Raw genomic sequence first — 8,238 nt, forward strand, 5'->3', positions numbered from 1 at the left:
AAACTTAGGGCTATAACCATTTTACTTGAGGCTGCAAAATTTATTGTTTTGGAAAAGTACAAATTGTTTAATAAACTTTGTACCTGAAATATTTGGGATGTGTTCTTTAAATTTGGTTTTATAATAACATTGAATATCAAAGTTTTACTATCTTTTTGATGTACATGAACGCAGGGACATCTAGATATCCAATTTGAGGAGTCTGAAATTAAGTAAAACAAGTCTTTTGACCAATTAAGAAGAGAAATCTTTATACTTTGCTTTGATGATTAATTCCTTGTTTAATAGCCCAGCTCTATACCCCAACTAATTCTTTATAGATTATTCTAAATGTTTCGCAATTGTGGTGATGTTTAAATTTCCTAAAATTGGTAGCGTTGTCCGATTCTGAATATCGGATATTTTGTATTGAATTTGCTATAAACAACAACCCATTTAACTTTACAACCTTATCATAAATTAATCAACACAAATTTTATAAATTAGTGCTATAAAAAGAATGGCTAAACGACAGGCTACAGAGCAGATAACGAAAGATGCTTTTCATGGAGATTTTGATGAAAATGAAGATAACGGAAATTTACCAGTTAAAGCATCTTCTCAAGTACTATCTACTAGGAAAATCTTAAAACCTAGAAGTAAATTAGGTGGTGACCAGAATGGAACAGCTTCACCAACTCCTTTCAAAATACAACAAAATACATTCAGTTTTAATCCACCCACAAAACCAACTCGAACAACTAATGAAAAAGACTATAAAATCAAAGCATTAAATGAAAATTTTATACAAAAGATTAATGAATTGAACAAAGTAAATACTATCACAAACTTCACTAAAATTGCTGAAAAATACATAGCTTATTATAAAGAAATTGATGTTGGGAAAGAAAATCAATTTCAACAATCAACATTTCAATCTCAACAAGCATCTCAACCTTCAATTAATCCACCAAAAGAAATACCAATAGCTGAATCACATAATAATAAATCAGAATCAGAAAGCGAAGACGACAACAAAGAAATAAAGATTCAAGGTCCTACATTCACATTCAACAAATCCACTACAACAAAATCTCCTTTTACATTTGATCCAAAAAAGATTGCAAAAATAAATGCCCCAGATTCAGATGAATCAGAAGATGAAGTGGAAATTAAAGGACCAACATTCAATTTTAATAAAGAAATCAAAGACAATGTATTCAAATTTCCAACTAACTCAACAAATTCTACCTCATTTTTCAATTCAAACTCAACTAATAGCGTTAATAATCAAACTACTACTACAACTACTTTTAATTTTAATTCTACTCAACCAAAACCAGCAACAACAACAACAACTACTACTCCATTCAATTTTGGAACAAATAATGCTTCATCACCTGGTAATAATAAACCAACCGAAGTTGAAAGCTCAGCAAAACCAGTCATTTCATTCAACTCATCCAGCAACACTACTGAACCAAATAAACCATTTACTTTTGGTTCAACAGATAATTCTAACAGTGCATTTTCATTTACATCATCCAATAAACCAACTACGGCGTTTGCGAACTCAACTAATGAATCAAATAAAGGATTCTCATTTGGTGCAACTAATAAGTCAACTGATGCTACTAAAGATTTTTCCTTTGGCTCAGTAGCGAAACCAACCACAGTCAATGAAGAATCAAATAAACCAAGTACTGGATTTTCATTTAAACCAGCTGAAACAAATAAAGGATTTTCATTTAAACCAGCTGAAACAAATAAAGGATTTTCATTTGGATCTACAAACGGTGCAGCCATTGACTTAACAAAAAAAAATGATAATCCGTCGGACTCTGCCAAAGGATTTTCATTTGGTTCATCGTCATCTACGATTCCCAAACAAGATGAATCAAACAATGGAGTCTCATTTGGCTCAACAGATAAACAATCTTCATTGTTCGGATCAAACTCATATTCTTCTACTCCTTTTTCATTTGGATCAACTTCTGCAACTACTAAACCATCTTTTAATTTTGCTTCTAAACCAGCTAGTAATGATACATCAACATCAAGCAACAATTTTTCTTTTGGATCCAATAATAAAAATCCATTTGGAGGTATAAGTTCTACTACTGAAGCTTCCAAAGAGAAAGATGATGATGCTACTGCTGCTGAAGAAGAACCAGAAGTTGTTGGGAATTTCACACCAGTAACTCAAATGAATGAAAAACAAGAAGTTCAGTCTGGTGAAGAAAATGAAGAGATTAAATATACAATAAGAGCAAAATTATTGGAATTTGATGCAAACAATTCCGACCCTTACAATAATAAAGGTTTGGGTGATTTGAAAATATTACATAATAAAACTACTGATAAATCTAGAATTTTGATTAGAGCCGAAGGAAGTTTAAGAATTTTATTAAATACTTTAATATCAAAAGATATAAAGTATGACGCAATGGGTAATGGATCTTTAATAAGAGTTCCAGTTTTTGAGAATGGGAAAGTTGTTACATATGTTATAAAAGTAAAGACTGCAGATGATGGAAAAACTCTATTAAATACTATTAATGAATCTAAATAAATACATAATTTAATTAAAAAGTGTTTCTATATACATGAAATTAAATTCTCTATTTGCTCTCATTGTTATTATTCTTGTTACTATCATCTTTTTTATCAGAATCAAAGTTGAAAAATTTTCCCAAAACTTTGCCGATTCTTGCTAATTTGGAAGGATGCAAATCTTTTTCATCCATTGCATCATATTTTAATGCATCTTCAACATCTAATTGCCAATCAACATCATTTCTTTTTGCATTTTTATCATTAAACGCATCTGCTAATGCTTCTAGTAACGCAGTTTGAGTAGGTGTTTCGGCAATCAACGTTTTCACATTCAATATAACATCCAAATTACCTCTATTATTTAAATTTCTATTAATTGGAACTCCCTTTTCTGGTATTATTAATTTTCTTCCATTTTGAACTCCAGGTCTTATCTTAAGTTTTATCTTTTGTCCATCTAATGTGGGAACAATAATTTCACCTCCTAATGAAGCTGTTGTCATTAATATATCTTGATTCACAACTAAATCATTATTATCTCTTTTGAATACTGGATCTTTTTGTACACTTATTCTAACTATTAAATCACCATTTCGAAGTTGATTATAATCATCTTTTGTTACAAATGGTGCATCACCAGCTCCTGGAACTCTTATTCTTGAACCATCTGTTATTCCTGGTGGTATGTCTATTGTAGTTGATTTTGGTATTTCTTGTACTCCATTTCCATGACATGTATTACATTCATCGGCTTTTGAAATTGTCACCCCAGTACCTTGACAAGTTGGACAAGTTGATGCCATATGAAATCCTCCCATAATATGAGTTGTTTGACCAGTACCATGACAAGTTGGACAAGTTTGTTTCTTGGCACCAGTTTTTAAACCACTACCTTTACATGTTCCACAAGAATCAACAACTTTATAATTTATCGTAACTTTACTACCAAATATACTATCTTTAAAAGGTATCAGTTTTAGTACTTCAACATTATCTCCAACGTGTTCTGTCACAAAATGAGCTCTTCCTTGTGATCTTGATGATCCTCTACCTCCTGTAAATGCTTCTTTAAATAAATCTTCAAAATCAAATCCCATACCTGCAAATGGATTTCCTCCTCCACTTGTACTAAATCCCCCTCCACCAAATCCAGCAAATGGATTACCAGATGATGCTCCTCCAGGACCTGCACCAGCACCTGCTCCACCAAAAGGATTTGGATTTCCATTTTCATCAAATGCATTTGGACCAAATTGATCAAATTGAGCTTTTTTATCTTTATCTCGTAATATTTCATAACTTTGTTGAATTTTATGGAATTTTTTTTCAGCATCTTTTTCTTTATTAACATCTGGATGGAATTTTTTAACTAAATCATAATATGCTTTTTTAATTTGTTTTGCATCAGCAGATTTATTTATTCCTAATGTATTATATGGATCATAATCTATATATTTTATAATTGATGAATGAAATGTTCTTTTTTGAATAGGTCTATATTTACAAAATTGAGTCTTCGGTATACATTTTCTTATATGAATAGTTGATAATCTCATTTCTTAATGATGAGTTTAGTTGATTTGTTTAATCGAAATTAGTATTACTTAAATTAAATTTAATCTCATTTCCAGATTATAGTGGAGCTACCAATTCGGTTTTAGATTTTTACTAGAAGATTCTCCTTATCTATTTACTTTCATTAATAATTGGACTTGAAACTTAAATTATATATTATTAATTTAAGATGATGATGAAAATTATAATTTTGTACAAGTTAGGTGAGCATCAGAATTTAGTAGTTATTAGATTAAACAGACAATATTTGCAATTTTTTACTGTCATATAATTAAATTTTTCGCTTTTACTAACTTAATAGGTAATTTATAATCTCTCTTTTGCTAACTTAATAAAAATAATTTATAACTTCCCTTCAACAGATAACTTTGTATCAGTGAGCTTAACATGCAGTGAAATCAGTGCACCAACATTTAAATTCAGAACCTATTTATAAAGCATTTGTATATTGTATCATTTTAGTTCTCTTTTCCTGAAACTTAGAAAAAAACATTATTTCATATTATTATTCTTGTAAATGTTTTTTTACAAGAGGTTGTTTTTTTTTTGCAGCTAAAATTTATACTAATTAATTTATTTGATTCATATAGTTTTCACTTAAGTTGAATAAAATCTTGCTTCATTTTTTTCATTTAATTCCATTTCAATACTTGTAATTGAAAAACACTCTTTTGATGCTAGACCATTATTTCTAGTCATAACCAATAGCATTTCGCTGTACAATTGCGTGCATTAGTAACATAACTGTTGTATAGTCACAACATTTATAAATAAATGAATATTATTATTGATTATATTTTATACTATTTAATGGGAGAGGAAAACCTATATATTTATACTGTCATGTAATAATGTCGTAATTCAGCGACGATTATTAGCTATATACTACAATAACCTTATTTTAATTAAACGAAATTAGAATGTTTGAATGAATTATAATATTGTGTGTCAAACTAAGTTTTCAACTTTATCATCACATTTTTTTTGCAGCTAAATTAATGCATAGCAAATTTTTTGTAAATTGATTCTCTATTTTACATTTACAACTTATTTAAATACCATTTCGTAAAACAAATCAACTACAGCAACCTCGTCTATTCAAAAGATTTGATCTAAATAAATTGAATTTACTACTCAAATGAATTAATCTTTGCCACCTCTTAATAGTAAAGTAAATCCATCATCAGTTGGAATTCATTGAGAGATTCATCTTGTTAAACAACCTGAGTTGATTACATGAGACACTTTCATAACTCAACAAACTAATAAGTGATCTTATTCAGTTATTTGATCAACGAATGCAGATTAATATTTTTTAGGGGGGCTGTTTCATCTCTACAAACTATGATAGAAGTGCAAATTAAGAAATCAAACGAGGTTTTAAAAAAAAATTTCACACTAATAATCTCTTTTAATCATGATCTTGATTCTATTAGTGTTAAAAAGAACATCATGAATAATCTGAGGTGGAAAAACTAAAGTAAAAGTAGTAAAAAAACATCTTCCCATATTGTGAAAGATTATACTCGTTATTGATAAATTTAGACTTTATAAATCAGGCATTATTTTCAAACGATGTTTTTACAAACACTCAGTGTTAATATAACACGTCATCATATTCGACTTTGTACAGGTTTATGAGTTTGAATTTGAATAAAATTGAATTGAAAACCTTTCTTTTTCTAAATTTTGTCAGCTCAATTAATGATATAAATTTGGTTTCAAATTAATCTTAAACTAACATTAGTAGACATTTAAAATTAAATTCACTAAAATGTGTAATCTGACTATCAAAAATTTGATAATTCTATCGTTATGTAAGTATTAAAGACAAATTTTGAAAGAAAATAGGTATTTCTTCTAAGTTGATTAAAATTCGATATTGATATAGTATCAATATATAGTAATTTCAATAATAGGTTGGAATTGATATATGACTCCTTTTCTACAGATTTGTTATACATATTACTTGAAAGTCTAAAATGAAAACTCGCAAAAATTCTGCCCAAAAAAATTTCAATAGTAGAAGTACTTGATTAATTAAAATTAAAATATCATGAAGTTGACGAAAAAGTTACATTATTTTTAAGAACTTTTGATAGAGAAAGTGGTTTAAAAATTTATCATAAACTACACAAGTTAGCACATAGATGGTAAAATACTTCAACTTTCTAGCTTAGCTCTCTAAGTTAACTTTTTAATCCATTTGTCAATAATTACCAATCGGTCCAGAATGAAATTGAAAAGACATTGATTTAAAATTAAATTACTAAAATTGATCAACATTTTATTGATTGTGAACATTCAAATACAAAACAATTATATCATGATTCTCATGTTGCTAGACAAGCTAATCATACACTTCCTGGTTCTTCATATACTGTTTCATTAAATATGCAAGTTAAATATGTTATGTATAGAAGTTGGTTAAGAATTAAAGAAGATCCTTCAATTACCATCTTTCCAATATTTGGTCAATTAATTATGGCTTTAATTTTATCATCAGTATTATATAATTTACCACAAAATACTGATTCATCTTATTTTAAAGGTGCTGATATGTTCTTTGCTGTTTTATATAATGCATTTGCTTCACTTTTAGAAATTATGTCACTTTTTGAAGCTAGAGCTATAGTTGAAAAACATAAGAAATATGCACTTTATCGACCATCTGCTGATGCATTAGCAAGTATTGTTAGTGAATTACCTGTTAAATTAATGATGTCAATGTCATTCAATTTTGTTTTTTATTGTATGGTGAATTTTAGAAGAAATCCAGGTAGATTTTTCTTTTATTGGTTATTTTGTTTTGTGTACTTTAGTTATGTCACATTTATTTAGATCAATTGGTGCTGTTTCAACTTCTCTTGCAGGTGCAATGACTCCTGCAACTACTTTATTATTGGCTATGGTTATTTATACTGGTTTTGTTATTCCAACTCCATTAATGTTGGGATGGTCAAGATGGATCAATTATATAAACCCAGTTGGTTATGTATTTGAGTCACTTATGTTGAATGAAGTTCATGATAGAGAGTTTGAATGTACTAGTTTTATTCCATCAGGTCCAAATTTCAAACAATTCTCAATTGCAAATAAAGTTTGTCAAGCAGTTGGTGCTAGACCTGGTAGATCATTTGTTAATGGTACTGATTATTTACAAGAAGCTTATAGATATACTAATGGTCATAAATGGAGAAATTTAGGTATTACAATTGCATTTGCTGTTTTCTTTTTAGGAGTTTATGTTGCATTGACTGAATTTAATAAAGGTGCTATGCAAAATGGTGAAATTATTTTATTTTTAAAAGGTTCATTAAAAAAACATATGCAACAAAAAGCTCATGATTCAGAATATGGTGGTATTCCCAATGAAAAAATTTCATATGAAGCTGCAACAGAGGCAGAAAAATTTGAAAAAGGTGGAGAAAGTGGTTCAGTTTCTTCAGCTCCAATTCCAGAAAATAAAGAAATTTTCTTTTGGAGAGATTTAACTTATCAAGTTAAAATTAAAAAAGAAGATCGTGTTATTTTGAATCATGTTGATGGTTGGGTTAAACCAGGTCAAATTACTGCATTAATGGGTGCATCTGGTGCTGGGAGAACTACTTTATTAAATTGTTTATCAGAACGTGTTACTTCAGGTACTATTACTGATGGTGTCAGATTAGTTAATGGACATGCTTTAGATTCTTCTTTTCAAAGATCAATTGGACATGTTCAACAACAAGATTTACATTTACCAACTTCAACTGTTAGAGAAGCATTACAATTCTCAGCATATTTAAGACAACCAAGACAAGTATCTAAAAAGGAAAAAGATGATTATGTTGATTATGTTATTGATTTATTAGATGACACTTTATGCCGATGCATTAGTAGGTGTTGCTGGTGAAGGTTTAAATGTTGAACAAAGAAAAAGATTAACTATTGGTGTTGAATTAGTTGCAAAACCTAAATTATTATTGNCTTTTGTTCTTGGATGAACCAACTTCAGGTTTAGATTCTCAAACTGCATGGTCAAAGTTAGCAGATCATGGTACGGATGTTGCGGTACGGATGTTGCGGTACGGATGTTGCGGTACGGATGTTGCGGTACGGATGTTGCGGTACGGATGTTGCGGTACG

At 29.2% G+C, this 8,238-nt stretch overlaps 3 protein-coding genes across 3 annotated transcripts; 2 read left to right on the plus strand and 1 right to left on the minus strand. All coding sequences in view use genetic code 12, as the record gives it.

The window, feature by feature from the left end:
* Positions 1-499: 499 nt before the first annotated feature.
* KGF54_001089 (nucleoporin) lies at positions 500-2,551 on the plus strand (the record flags this gene model as incomplete). Its single annotated transcript, XM_051761419.1, has 1 exon — positions 500-2,551. The coding sequence occupies one exon, from the start codon at positions 500-502 to the stop codon at positions 2,549-2,551; it is 2,052 nt and encodes a 683-aa protein (XP_051622303.1).
* Positions 2,552-2,600: 49 nt separating this feature from the next.
* MDJ1 (Mdj1p) lies at positions 2,601-4,091 on the minus strand (the record flags this gene model as incomplete). The annotated part of the gene is made up of 1 exon (XM_051761421.1): positions 2,601-4,091. One exon carries the CDS (start codon positions 4,089-4,091, stop codon positions 2,601-2,603), a length of 1,491 nt encoding a protein of 496 aa, XP_051622304.1.
* A 2,413-nt stretch (positions 4,092-6,504) lies between these two features.
* Positions 6,505-8,005, plus strand: KGF54_001091 (uncharacterized protein; the record flags this gene model as incomplete). Its single annotated transcript, XM_051761422.1, has 2 exons — positions 6,505-6,862; positions 6,933-8,005. 2 exons carry the CDS (start codon positions 6,505-6,507, stop codon positions 8,003-8,005), a joined length of 1,431 nt encoding a protein of 476 aa, XP_051622305.1.
* Between the last annotated feature and the right edge of the window lie 233 nt (positions 8,006-8,238).

This window comes from Candida jiufengensis (assembly GCF_024610255.1).
Source record: "Candida jiufengensis strain CBS 10846 chromosome Unknown scaffold7, whole genome shotgun sequence".
NCBI classification, from domain to species: Eukaryota; Fungi; Ascomycota; class Pichiomycetes; order Serinales; family Debaryomycetaceae; genus Lodderomyces; species Lodderomyces jiufengensis.